This window comes from Mastigoproctus giganteus, unplaced genomic scaffold (genome assembly GCF_048544385.1).
Source record: "Mastigoproctus giganteus isolate SK-2022 unplaced genomic scaffold, ASM4854438v1 scaffold_15, whole genome shotgun sequence".
NCBI lineage: Eukaryota > Metazoa > Arthropoda > Arachnida > Uropygi > Thelyphonidae > Mastigoproctus > Mastigoproctus giganteus.
This window is the reverse complement of record NW_028328292.1, coordinates 7,159,638-7,173,694: the sequence shown is the minus strand read 5'-3', so window position 1 is coordinate 7,173,694 and position 14,057 is coordinate 7,159,638. Positions and strand designations below refer to the sequence as shown.

General features: G+C 37.7%; 1 protein-coding gene across 1 annotated transcript in view; it reads left to right on the top strand.

Annotated features, from left to right (window-relative positions):
* The window catches only part of GatC (glutamyl-tRNA(Gln) amidotransferase subunit C, mitochondrial), a 31,724-nt gene extending 17,991 nt beyond the window's left edge, over positions 1-13,733 (top strand). The window contains exons 3-4 of the mRNA XM_090389360.1: positions 1,130-1,299; positions 13,593-13,733. Of these exons, the coding sequence (XP_090245486.1) occupies positions 1,130-1,299; positions 13,593-13,722 (300 nt within the window). The 3' untranslated portion in view covers positions 13,723-13,733. The remainder of the gene's footprint in view (positions 1-1,129; positions 1,300-13,592) is intronic.
* Positions 13,734-14,057: the final 324 nt, after the last annotated feature.

Below are 14,057 nucleotides of genomic sequence, written 5' to 3'. Positions count from 1 at the left end.
TGCAGAGGCGTAATCTGTAAATAAGGGGAGTGGGAGGACAATTGTCATGTTGTTGGATGCCAAAACTGTGCCACATTGAAAGGTGTGTGGGCCGGCACGTCATGATGAAGTACCCAGTTCTTTGTGCGCCACTTGTCTGGATGTTTCCTCCTGACGGCTTCCCTTAACCACCTCAGGACATCGCAGTAGAACTTTGCATTTGACAGTCTGGCCAGGAGGGACGAATTCCTTATGGATAATCCTGTCAATGTCCAAAAAAAAAAAAAAACAGATCAGCATGGACTTCACATTGCTCCTCACTTTTCGGGTTTAATTCGGTTGGGGCAAAGATGGGCTCTTCCACTGGGATGATTGTTGCTTGGTTTCTGGATCATACCTATATACCCAATTCTTGTCACCAGTGATGACTGTAGAAAGGAGGTTTTGATCACTCCTGGCCCGTTCTTGAAGATCTCTTCCATGTGATGCTGCTTTTGGTCTTCACTCAGTAACCGTGGCATGAATTTGGCTGCAATCCTTTTCGTGTTCAACTCGTCTGGCAAAATCTGCTGATGCCTGCTGTACTATAGTCTTGCCATGCCACGAATGTCATGGATGGTCCACCTGCGGTCTTCATGGATCGCCACCCGAAACTTTTGCGACATTTTCCGGGGTGGTGCTCAATAATGGATGCCCAGAGCGATCATCGTCATCAACCAACATTCGACCGTTAAAGCTGTTAAATCAGTAGTAGGTCTGCATCTGGCCCGAAGCATTGTCACCAAAAGATTTTTTTCAACTTCTTATGGGTTTCTGCTGCTATTTTGTTAAGAAGGAAACAAAACTTAATGCAAGCACATTGCTCTCTCACGTCAGCCATCGCAACAATCACAAACTACACAAAACACACCGCCAAAGAATTGCACATAAATACTGAATAACTCTATCTGGCCAAATGCCACGTGGCACACTGATTCACAAAGGATGCATGCAATGTTACCTAGTGCCACATGTCTGTACTAGACGTAGTTCCCGTACAACATTCAAATTTTGGGAACATTTGGGTAGCACCTCATAGATTATTTTAGTGCATTATTATCTATTCCCCCCCCCAATCCTTTTTTGTAAACTATCTTATTGACAATTTCAGCCTACCAAAATCAGTCTGCTAACTGTGAAACAGTTAGAAAAGCTGTCTCTTGTAAACTTTGCAAGTGAAAGGGAACTTAAATGTTTAGAAGAAGCAGTTTGTTTTGCAGATCAGTTATTTTTAGTAGATACAACTGCTGTGGAACCTCTGGTTACAGTATTACAAAACAGGTATGCAATTTTAGAGCTTCAGGAAACAGAATTTATAAAATTTGGTTTTACTATTAGTGGAAATACATAATTTTGTGTTACCAAGAAATCAAAATAAGTTTGCTACAAATTTCATCAATGTTTTATTGTAAAGCTAATGACTATGATTGCCATAGAGCAGATATCATCTTTTAGGGGAACAAAAGGTGATATTGTCGTACACATTGGCAATAATGATATTAAGAGTAGGAGATCTGAGAACTTAATAAGTACAGGGCAATGTTGGAAAAAAGTTGAGTTAAGATTAAAGTTGAAAATGTCTGAGCAGAATTAACATTTAAGATTAAATTTGAAAATGTCTGAGCAGAATTAGCATTAGTAGAGGCATATGATGCAAGGAAGCAAGCTTATATAGCATCAGCCGGGGGGGGGGGGAGTACACAATTCTGCTCAGACCCGATAGGAGGGCATACATGTTGACAGTTTTGTAAATCAATTTGTCCTTGGAGAGAATGTGCAAAGCTCATGGGGTAGAATTTTTCTCAGTGTGGCCTATCCTTGTTAACAGGAGAGACTTTTTACAGGGATGGGATACCCTTAAATATAAGGGGTACAGGAATATTTGCTGACGCTATTGGGGAAATAATAGGTGGGTCGGAAACTGCTAGCTTTGGGGGGGTACACAGACTAATAAATTAACTAGAGCCACTGGCAGAGGAGAAAGTGATTTTTGCACTGCTTTTGTTGGTACATGCAGCAGCCTGGAAAGCAAGGTATTGGGGATTTCAGGCCCTGCTGTGGGTCATCATAGAACAAGTAATTATGCGGGCTGTGTTGGGGAAACTAAGAGTAAGAACACGTGTATGTATACTTGCATATATGCTAATGCTAGTAGCATTGTAAATAAATTTGATGAATTTGAAATACTGATTAAGTCATCAAATGCAGACATTGTAGAGATAGTGGAGTCATCAAATAACAAGGTGTCACTCATACATAAGCAATGCTGTATTTGAACATGGGAAGTACAATGTATACAGGAGGGACACGGGACCAGAGGGATGGAGGGGTTATGCTCTTAATTAAGAATCATTAAATTGAAGGCAGTGCATCCAGACAACTTGGGTGACCAGTGTAACCTTGAATCAGTCTGGTGTGATATAAGCACTGGGAAAACAAAATTGAGGGTAGGAGTGTGTCATGGGCCTAATGACTGTGGTGAGTATACCAATCAGCTATACAGAGAAATAAAGTGGGCCAGTAAATAAGAATGTCTTATATTGGGGGATTTTAACTTTGAAGATGTTGACTGGAATTTGTGGGTTGGTCACCCACACAGCAAAACCTTTGTAGATTGCTTGGATGACTGTTTTCTACAGCAGCAGCAGCATGTTGGAGAGGCAACAAAAGAAAACAATACTTTTGATTTTTTATAAGCAGTAATTTTCATGCATTAAGAATCTGTAGGTAAAAGATCCACTGGGTGGCAGCAATCAGTGTTGTAATGTGAAGTTTAATTAAAGACATTAAAGACTCAGGTTGCTGTCAGGGATAAAGGGAAAGGCTTTTGCTTTCATAATGGTCACTATAGTGCTACCGACTGAGATGTTACCAACAGCAAGTTCTAAATGGGAAGCATTCAGGGAAGCTGCTAGGCTTCTCATACCAACTAAGAAATACCGTTCAAGGCTTAGAACTAAATGGATGTCAGATGGACTATTGAGACATGTGGCAGAAAAGAAAAGTGCACGGGATGCTTATAAATTATCAGGAGATACAGAAGCCTATGGTATACAGGGTGTTTCAAAAGTGATGGTCAATAATTTAAAGGTGAACTGTACAGACTCGAGTATGCAAAAAAAGCTTAGTAAACATGGATCCGTAAGTGAATAGTTTTTGAGATATTGCACATTTCTAGTTGGGATCCACTACTGACTTGTTTAGGTTAGGTTATGCACATTCTCTCCGTTTCCCCTCTCTCAATGCTCTGAGACGTAGCAGGCATACTAGTACTTGTCAAAGGATAGTCAACATGGAAAGAGGTTACATCAGCGAAGAGTATGCGGACATGCACTTCATGTATGGTAAAGCCAATGGCAGTGCACTCGAGGCTGCACATTTGTACCAAGGAGCATTTCCCCTCCAAAGGCAGCCCAACAGGCGCACATTCATCAGGGTACATCAATGCCTAAGAGAACATGGGCGCTTCGCACATGGAGTACAAGCAGGTAAGCCCAGAAGCATAACACCTGATGTTGAGAAAAGGGTGTTAGAAAGAACATCCTGTAACATCTAACATTTGTAAAATGCTGTGGTGTTGAAATTAAAAATGTATTATCTTATGTTTAATAAAACCACCCTAAGGATTCATAGCTTTTTGCTAAACTAGTGCTCCCATAGTCAGTGGCGGATCTTAACAGAAAATGTGCATTATCTCAAATGGTTCATTCACTGGGACCTTTTTGCTTATTTTAGTTTGTACTTTTCACCTTTAAATTATTGACCATCATTTTTGAAACACCCTGTATATATTAATTAGTCTGTAATCAAGTCACAAAGGAGGTTAGGCAAGCTAAGGCAGATTATGAGATGTCTCTGGCAAGGAATACAGAGAAAAGCAGCAAATATTTCTATGCTTATTAACAGTAGCAGAAAGGGGTTGAATCACATTGGGCACTTGATGTCAATGGGTTAACTGTTGATAACTGCTCAGGTTACTGACAAATTGAATAGCTTTCTTGCATCTACATTCACACGTGAGGAATTCTTTAGGGGAGCGGATACTAGCAGTTTATCAAAACCTGACAGGGACTAAACGTGATGGGGAGCTGATGAAAGACATGATGGGAAGAGGTGTGAGTGAGGTAGAGCTATATGTAATTAGTGATTTCATAATTACTGTTAATTAGAAAAATGTTTCGGCATATAGGTAACTAAGGCTCACAGAGTTGATGGCATATACCTAGAAATTTTGAGGGAGACCACCAGGGAGTGTATTGAACCAATGAGGTGAATTATGAGGGCACCTTTGAATTGGGGAAGTGCCAAAGTATCACCAATAAATTAATTGCAGTTCTAAGAGCAAGTTTGGTAATACAGACCAGTTAATCTGACTTCAGTGGTAGGGAAAATCTTAGAGGTAATGATTAAGAGTGAAATCCAGGGACATTTAGATATGGCATTCTGGACACACAACATGGTTTTGTTAAGGGAAAATTATGTTTAACTAACTTAGTAGGCTCTTTTGATACTATTACTTATGAGCTGGATGTAGGGAACAATTTTGACATAGTTTATTTGAATTTTAGCAAACCATTTGACTTGGTCTTTCATGTGAGATAACTGTATAAGCTGGAACTAGTTGGGATTACTGGAAAAATTTTAAGACTGATTGCTGAGGTAACTGCAGGGCAGAAAACAGAGGGTTCTGATTAATAGATATTTTTCGGATTGGTGTAACGTAAGGAGTGGGGTCCTCCAAGAATAAATTCTTGGACCGCTGTTTCTCATTTTCATAAACAAATTCAACGAAGGGATGGCAGGCGTAATGTCAAAATTTGCAGTCAATGTAATGATGGCTGAGTCATTAATGATCAGTGCCAAGCAGTGCTCCTTTGGGATGAGTTGAACAGACTTTAATGATGGTCAAAGAACTGGCAGCTGTGTTTTAATGCAGCAAAATGCAAGGTCTTACACTTGGTAACCCCAAAATAAATTATACACTTGGTGGGATTGAATTAAAAACAGCGCAGGAAGAAAGCAATCTGAGAGTTACAATACGGGTGATGTGAAGTTTTCTTAACAATGTAGACAGGTAGCCAGGAAAGCCCATGTTGTCCTGTTGATGATTTATTGAACATTGTCCTGTAGAGATGGGGGGGGGATCATAATCCCACTGTATAAGGCAATTGTAAGACAACATTTGGAGTGCTGTGTTCAAGTATGGAGACTCATCTGAAAAAAGACATTGAGCTTCTTTCAAGGGCCCAAAGGCAGGCAACTTGAATGATGATATTGGCAAAAGGAGGACCGTATGGGGAAGACTCCAATTATGTGGGCTACAGAGCTTGGCAACCATGCAATTTAGAGGTAATCTGATTGAGATATACAGGGTGTCTCAAAACTATTGGTACAAACGTTTAGGGGAGGTAGGTAACATCTAAAGGAATGTGAATCGCATAGGAACCCATAACCGGAAATGTCACGGGAAAGTAGTAGCAGAGGCACAAGAAGCAGAAATGACACAAGTCAGTAATTAGTGGCAAACATTTATTTGACATAATATTAACAATGGAGTATGAGATGGATGCATTTCATGATGTTACAACAGATACTCGAAGGTTCCGCCATGAGACATGATGCATGCATGACACCGATGCAGCATGGATTGGCAGACACGGTCAAACACACCTGGAGTTTCTTAGACAGTAGCAGCAGCGCAGACGAGTCTCACCACGAGATCCATTTCCATCTCCACAGGCAATTCATACACGATAGATTTGAGGGCCCCCACAGAAAGAAATCAAGACTCGATAAATCAGATGAGCGTAGCGGCCAGGCAACAGGTCCACCACTGCCAATCCATCGACGCCCAAAACGCCTGTTCAAATGGTCATGAACACACCTTCCATAATGGGCAGGTGCCCTGTCATGTTGAAACCAAATGTTGCGTCTCACATATTCTGGAACATCGTCAATTAACCCTTGTAGAACTTGTTCAAGAAAGATCCGATATTTAGCGGAGTTCATGCGGGATGGTAACAGGTATGGACCGACTAAGCAGTCACTGACCATACCGGCCCACACATTTATTGCGAAGCAATGTTGTGCCGCATGGGGACACACACCATGTGGGCCCTCTGTTAATCCATACACTAAGTGCATGTCTGCCAGCTCACAGTTTGTATATCGATGCATGCTCTTCGTGCGGCGACTACTGCTTGAATGAATAAACCAGAAATTTTCCCTCTTGCAAACTGATGAACAGCGCCATGTACTGACTTACGGTGACGTTTCCGGTTATGGGTTCCTATGTGATTCACATTCTTTTAGATGTTACCTACCTCTCCTAAACGTTTGTACCAATATTTTTGAGACACCCTGTATAAGGCTCCGAGAGGGATTAGTAAAATGAATGCATGTGGAATTTTCAGTTCTAAAGAATTCCAGAACTAGGGGCCATAAATTCAAATTACAGGGGTTGAGGTTTAGATTAGATTGTAGGAATTTTTCTTTTAGCCAACAAGTCGTTGCTTGCTGGAACAAGTTGCCCTAACAGGTAGCTTAGACTCACAACTTTTCATAAATTCATAGGTCTACTGGATAGTTATCTATAAGAGGTGGGAAGCATATAATTTGTATTTTCTTATCTTTTTTTTTTTTTTTCCAGTGCAGCAAAAGCCTGTGGCTTCCTTGTACTATATGGTGACTACTATTACTGTTACTAAATGACTTTGTGATAACTGAAAGGAAAGTGGAAGAGAAATTGTTGAAGCTGAATATAAAAAGTTGTCTGGAGTGGATGGACTCTATCTAATTATATTAAGGGAGGTAGCACAGGATGTAAGCAAATGCTTAGCCATAATTATAGGAGCATCCTTGGATTCAGGGGAGGTCCCTATGGACTAGTGATGTGTGAATGTATCCCCAATTCAAAAAGGAGAATCAGAAGGTGACATGAGTAATTAGACCTGTTAGTTTAACGTCTGTTCTAGAGAAAATAATTTAGTCACTGGTTATAGAAGTAATGCAGGACAACCATCTGGACAGGAATGTGGTTATACCGCAATCACAGCATGGATTTATTAAAGGGCGGTCTTTGTCTAATCAAACTGATAGGATATTATGATGCTGTGATCAAGGAACCGGATGCAAAAATAATTTTGATATCTTATTTTTTTTTATTATTATTAGCTATATGGTGCAAGGAAGCCTGAGGCTTATGCTGCACCAGCCAAAAAAAAATTTTTGAATTACCCTGAGAGAGAGAGAGAGAGAGAGAGAGAGAGAGAGAGAGAGAGAGAGAGAGAGAGAGAGAGAAAACAAGTCAGAAGTGGAACGGATTCACCAAGAAAGAGAAAAATGATAATGCTTGGATTTCAGGGAACCTTTTGATACTGTTGCATATAAAAGTCGGCTGTACAATCTGGAGAAATGTGGCTTACCGAAAATCAACCTTTTGTATGCATTATAACTGATATAGTCAGTCTGAAGAGGAACTTTTATTGGGATTATTTGCCACTGGCTCCTCTGTGGCATATTAGTCGGCATGATGCATCACTGCATGCCACTTGTTTTGAAGAGGTTTGGGCTCAATCCTCACCTGTGACTGAAGGAATACATCAGGAGCTCTTCATTCAGTACTATAGTTAACTGATATCAGACAGAAGGAACATAGTTCTTTGTGAGTTATTCGAGGTTTTCCATTTGCATAACATGCAAATTGGCATGTTATGCATGTGTACACACACACATGTACACTCAAGAGACACATGATCTGTGTTAAGATTTATCCAGTTTGGGGGGTGAGATGAAGTGGGAGATGACCATGAAAAGCAAGTTGAATTGCTTCCTTATCCACAGCTGCAGTTGTGAGGCCATCATGTTGTCACTGGATTAATAAGTATTTTAAAAGGATTTCCGTTACTTTTTCTTGTAATGATATTTATGATTATAAAAATATAGTAGAAATTTTAGAAATTGTAAATTTAACATCTTGAGCAGAAGCCATATATGGAAATTAAGATTTTAAGAATAAAACTTCACTTCAAATAAGAAATCAAAAACAAATATGCATTTCAACAGTATGATCACCTATAGTTGTAACAAAAACAGTGATATCTAGTAAAACAGACCTGGAACCATAATTTTTTATTTAACAAAAAGTTTTTTTTTTTTTTTTTTTGCATTCTGCTTTGAGTTTGTTCGTGCTTGATCTTTTGCTGATTTATTTCAATACTTATTAAATTTAACTTTTGATTTTTAAGAAAATTATAATTTTTTTTATTATTATTATTTTTACACCTGTTATTTTCAACAATTCAAGACCTATTATTTTTGCAGGAGGAGGAGAAACATAAACGTGAAACTATTTATTCTCTATATTCATATAAGATTCCATGGAAACAATCTTCAGACTTCTGAAGCTACTGAAATAAGACTGTTTAATTAGGAACATAGAGAGTAATAGCAACTAATCTTCAACCAGCAATTTGACATGCAGTAGATATTTTGCTTAGAGATCTGCCAGAATAGGCACCACCACTAATAAGTTAAACTTTAAATTTGATATATCAGAATCCAAAACAGTGACCAGAATAACTGTTAACACTTTGGACTTTAAGCTCTTTGACACTTACATAAATGAAGTCATTATTGATAGCGGAAAATAACGATGTTGAATTCATTTAATTTAATATTGAAGAAAACACTGAAGATGAATTGATGCTGACAAAGTATTACAGATATACGATCCATAAATTAAATTTAATTGAAAATGCTGACTGCAATAAAAGTCCATACGCCCACATAATAATTTGTAAAACTATGTGCATGCATTTGCCAAATGTGCCTAATTGTGATAAAAAAATAGGAAAACTTTAAACAATTGAAATAATACCAGTGATTTTAGGACATCTGTAAGTTATTCGTTATTATAAGGTGGAGGAGTAGCTGTTGTTGGTGGCTCTGCTGTCAGTGACAAGGGAAATATGTTGTGCAAAAAGGATATGTGGAAATGGGACCAGGATATGTCTGTCAAGGTGTTGTTGTACACATTGGTACTAATGATATTAAGAATAGGAGTTCTGAGGATATACCTAACAGGTGTAGGGCAGTGTTGAGAAAAGCCATGAGTTAAGGTAATTTTTCACAGCATGGTCTGCATTTGTTAACAAAGAGACTTTTTACAGGGATGGTGTACTTAAATAGAAGAGGTGCAAGAATATTGGAAAACTGCTAGGTTGGAAGGGGGATGCTCAGACTAACAGTTTAACAACAGCCACAAGCAGAAAAATTAATTGTTGCACCATTTTTGGTAAGTGGCAACCTGGAAAGGTGTGGATTACAAGTACTACTAAGTGGGGGGAGGCCCACATGTGACAAGCAAATACATGGGTTATTTAAAGGTTATTAGGAGCAAAAACAGGTGCACATATACTAGAGTTTCATAGACTAATAGATTAACAGCAACTGCAGACGTGGGTCCTTATGAGACAAGCACATCCATAGGCTTGTTATTAAGAGAGCAGAAACAGGAGTATAGTAAGGTAAATCAAATAATATAATGAATAAGTAATACCTTTTATTTGATTAATTATCACAATATGCATTCTATCAGTGTCAATTTACTAATGATGTATTGGCATATGTTATTAATTTTTGTCTCCATAGCCGAGTGGTCAGGAGCAGGAGTGCAGTAGCACATGCTCTTTGAGTAGACCGGGGTTCAAGCCCCTGACTGCTGAATACGGTCGATCTGCCAATCCGCACCGGACCAGCGTGGCAGATTATGGTCCATTTCCCTCAGCATGAATTGTTGAGGAGGCTTCCATCCTGCAGTGGGTTGATAATGGCTGCACTTTACCTTTTTTTACTAATTTTTGGGCAAATTCATTGGAAAAATTGTCCAAAAGTTTGAAAAATTCTTCTAAACAAGTTCCAATCTTATGGCCTGCTTGCTCTGTTTTCCAACTTCTCCACTAATGCTAGTATTCCCCAAGGTTCAGTTCTTTCTCCCACTCTTTTCTTGTTTATTAATGACCTGCTAACTGCAAATCCTGTCGATTTTGCTGATGAGGGCACACTACAATTTCATCTTCCAGTTTGAGAAACCTTGCCCTGAACCAGTCTCAACTTATCAGATATCCACCACAAATTCCTTAGATTCTGATGTCCAGATAATTTTCCAGTGGCGTATAGAAAACTTACAAGTCTGCTGAAAGAGAAAAAGGAAAAGAAAAGGAGAAAAAATGAATACTGTTATGCTCATCTTTGACATCCAGATTTTTAGACAAATCACATATCTCTATTAGGGATTACCCTGACTTACTTCAAATTAATATCTCTCTCTCTCTCTCTCTCTCTCTCTCTCTCTCTCTCTCTCTCTCTCTCTCTCTCTCTCTCTCTCTCTCTCTCTCTCTCTCTGCATCACTTTTCTTCTAAACAACTACTCACTGTACAGAACTCAAATCTGCCCTAGCGTGGGATATTGTTCCCACATCTGGTGTGATACCTATGTGGAGGATAGAGTGCAGTCACTTTAATTAATCACTCCTCTCTTAAAAATGTCTTTACTCTCTATCTCATAAATATTCAGTTTCTACTGCATGCTTTTTCTATAGATGCTTCCCTAGGCACTGTTCTTCTGAAATGACATCTGAAATTCCCTGGATCCCTTCCAAACCAATCCAAACATATGCACAAGCAGTCAACATCGATTCATCATCCAACTCTGAGCTTGCAGAACCATCTTTTCCTCTTCCTCATTTATCCCTTTTTACTTCTGTTTTCTGGAACAGACTTTCTTCATATGTATATTTCCCAAATATACAACCTACAGAAATTCAATTCTTATTCAAAAGAGAACAGTTGATAGCAGTTCCCCTTGCTAATCAAAGTTATGTATAGTGTTCTTACTCTCTTTTTTGTCATGTTATCTCTAGTGGGATATGATACAGCCAAAGGAGACATCTTTTTGTGCTATTCTTTCAGAAAGTATGAAGAATATAATGCTGATTCAGTATTCTGGTGGGCTTATATGAGGGCCTTGAGGAACAAGGTTGATGCCTTCAGAAGAATAAAAGAGAGGGACCCATCAGACATTTATTTTCCTAGTACAATGCTGGACATAATGACATCCTACTGACCAGAATGTGCTGGTCCCACAGGAAGGTATTATCTGTGACTATTGCCAGGGAGATAATTTTGTAAAAAGGATAGGTGGAATAGGACCAGGGACAAAAGTTGATGATGTTGAGCAGCTATCATCAGCACAAAACATGAGATTGTTGCTCATGTTGGTACTAATGATAATAAGAGTAGGATATTTGAGGACATGTTGAGAAAAGGTCATAAGTTGGGATTAAATTTGAAAGTGTCTGCAATTCTGCCCGGACATAAGAGGAAGTACATGACGAGAGCCTTGTCAGTCAATTCAGCCCTAGAGAGATTGTGCAAGACTTATGGGATAGAATTTTTCTCATCACGGTGTGTGCCTGTTAATAGGGGAGACTGATTATACTGGTATGGGATATACTTGAATAGAAAGGGTGCATGAATATTTACTAATACCATTGATTATTGGGTTGGAAAACTTCTAACTTGGGGAGTTACACAGACTAATAGATTAACAGCAACTGCAGGCAGAAGTGAAAGTGATTCTTGCACTGTACTTCTATTGGGACATGCAGCAGCCTGTAAAGCAAGGTGTCAGCTATTACAGGGACTGTTGTGGGTCCTTGAGACAAGCACATCCATTGGCTTGTTATTAATAGAGCAGAAACAGGTGCATGTATACTTGCATATACACTAATTATTATTATTATTATTATTATTACTAGCCATATAGTGCAAGGAAGCCTAAGGCTTATGCTGCACCAGCTAAAAAATTTCCGAGTTACCCTGAGAGAGAGAGAGAGTCAGAAGTAGAAGGGAATCATCAAGAAAGAGAATGATGATATCCAGCTCAGGACCCTGGGTGTGCCAAGCCCATCTCACCAAATGTGAGCCCCTGGAGTAAAATGCTAGGAGGGTACAAAATACAAAGTTGATGAAATACTGGTTAGGTTATCAAACATGGACATTTTAGGTTTATCAGAGACATGGCACCACTGAGACATAAGGGATGTAGGATTTGAATATGGTGCTAAGAGATGTGAAATTTGAATATGGTGAGTACACTGTGTACAGAAAGGACTTTTTTTGGATGATGCTACATAAGCATGCTTCCTAATATTATTTGCTAATACCAATACTGAAAATGTTTTCTGTGATTTTAATGAGCCTGAGATAGAATCCAATTATTGTGCTATCAGCTACAGAAGCCCAAAGGCAAAGACAAATTCCCTTCACAGCAGTAGATGCCCAGGATTATAAATGTGTATAAATCAAGGGGATATAATTATGTATGTGCACAGAAGGACATACCTTAATCAAAAAAAAATTGGAAAAATTAGTTGTTAAAAGCCCACAGAATTGGTCAATAAGAAAAATTTTTTATAAAAATTTGATATATCATAATCCAAAACAGTGCCCAGAATAACTGTTAACACTTCAGAATGACATATACAGTTACTGTGTGAATGACATGTATACTCCTGTACTGTATTGTGTTATGTTCTGTGCAGCTATATAACTGTTTATTTGTCATTGTTCGTATTTATGCATTGTGTGTGCGTGTATTTATATATATAAAACTGTATGTATGCATCTCTAATCATCCAATGATGATATGAGCTATAGAATCTTCGAAAGATACTCAGCTGATTATGCCTTTTACTTTATTTGTTAGTGACTAATATCCATAACTATCTACATATGGATATTAGGCACTGTATCAGAGACAGTATCTCACTATATAATAAACATCCCACATGCGGTTATCAGTCTACCTCCTTTGTTCACTGATTAACATTTGTTTGTTTTGCTACTTTTTTTTTTATTATTATTTAATTATTACATTTTATGCAGTTATATAAAATATATGTATTTAACATTTTTCTCTTTTACTCTGTCAGTCCCATTTTGAATTTACATAATTGGAAAGTTATTATTAAACAAATTATCCAAATATATTTTGTGTTTATTTAAATTAGTTGTGAACTAATATACTTGTTTTACTTATACCGATTTATACTTATTTTTATATTTGTGTTATTTATATTTGTACTTGAGTAATTAAACTAATTTTCATCAGTATTTGTACTTGTGCTGGTAAAATTTTGAAATGTCTATTCTTTGTATTTAAGTGCATTTTTTCTGTAGTTGGTCTGTGTGAAACTACAGAAGCATTACTGTGATGGATCATTTTATAATTAATGCAGCCCAGCCTTGATAAGCACCCTTCAAAAAAATTCAGTCACTTTAATAGATTTCCTTTTCTTACTTTCGTTACCAAAGTAATTTTATAATGTTCCCAGAGGACATATCCTGAAATTTTAGGGTCCTTCAAGATAATTTTCACTTTCTTTCTTTAATGTAATATAGAAAGGAAAACTTTTAATATTGTATAATGATTTGATTAGTTGAAGTAGTTTCCGAAATTAATATTGTTTTTAATTAGAAACTGCAATGGATTTTTACCTGCTTATTCACAGGAATTTATACCTCCGAGAAGACAAAGAAACAGATGGCAAGCGCAAAAAAGAGGTGCTGTGCAATTCTTCCAAAACTGAGTATGATTACTTTGTTGCACCTCCAGGTATATTGCAGCACAGTGAAGATTGAATTTAGGTATTTATTCTCATCATGAAGTGTTTGTATTATTTACTTCTAGTTAATATGTTCTGTATTAAATTATGTTCTGTAAATTCTTTATTGCTTGTTTATTAGTTTCATTGGGATCATTTAGAAGTACAGAACCTACCGTAACCCCCATCTACATTACAGCTCAATCAGTGGTAGCCAAGGATTAAGTTTTGTTTTATTATATTATTCACGTCATTTATCTGCACGATTCTATATTTGAGAATTCCAATGTCAAAAATGTAGGAACTTTGAAACAAGACATTAATTGTTAATATAATGGTTATTAATGAACCCTAATGATGAGAAGAAATTAC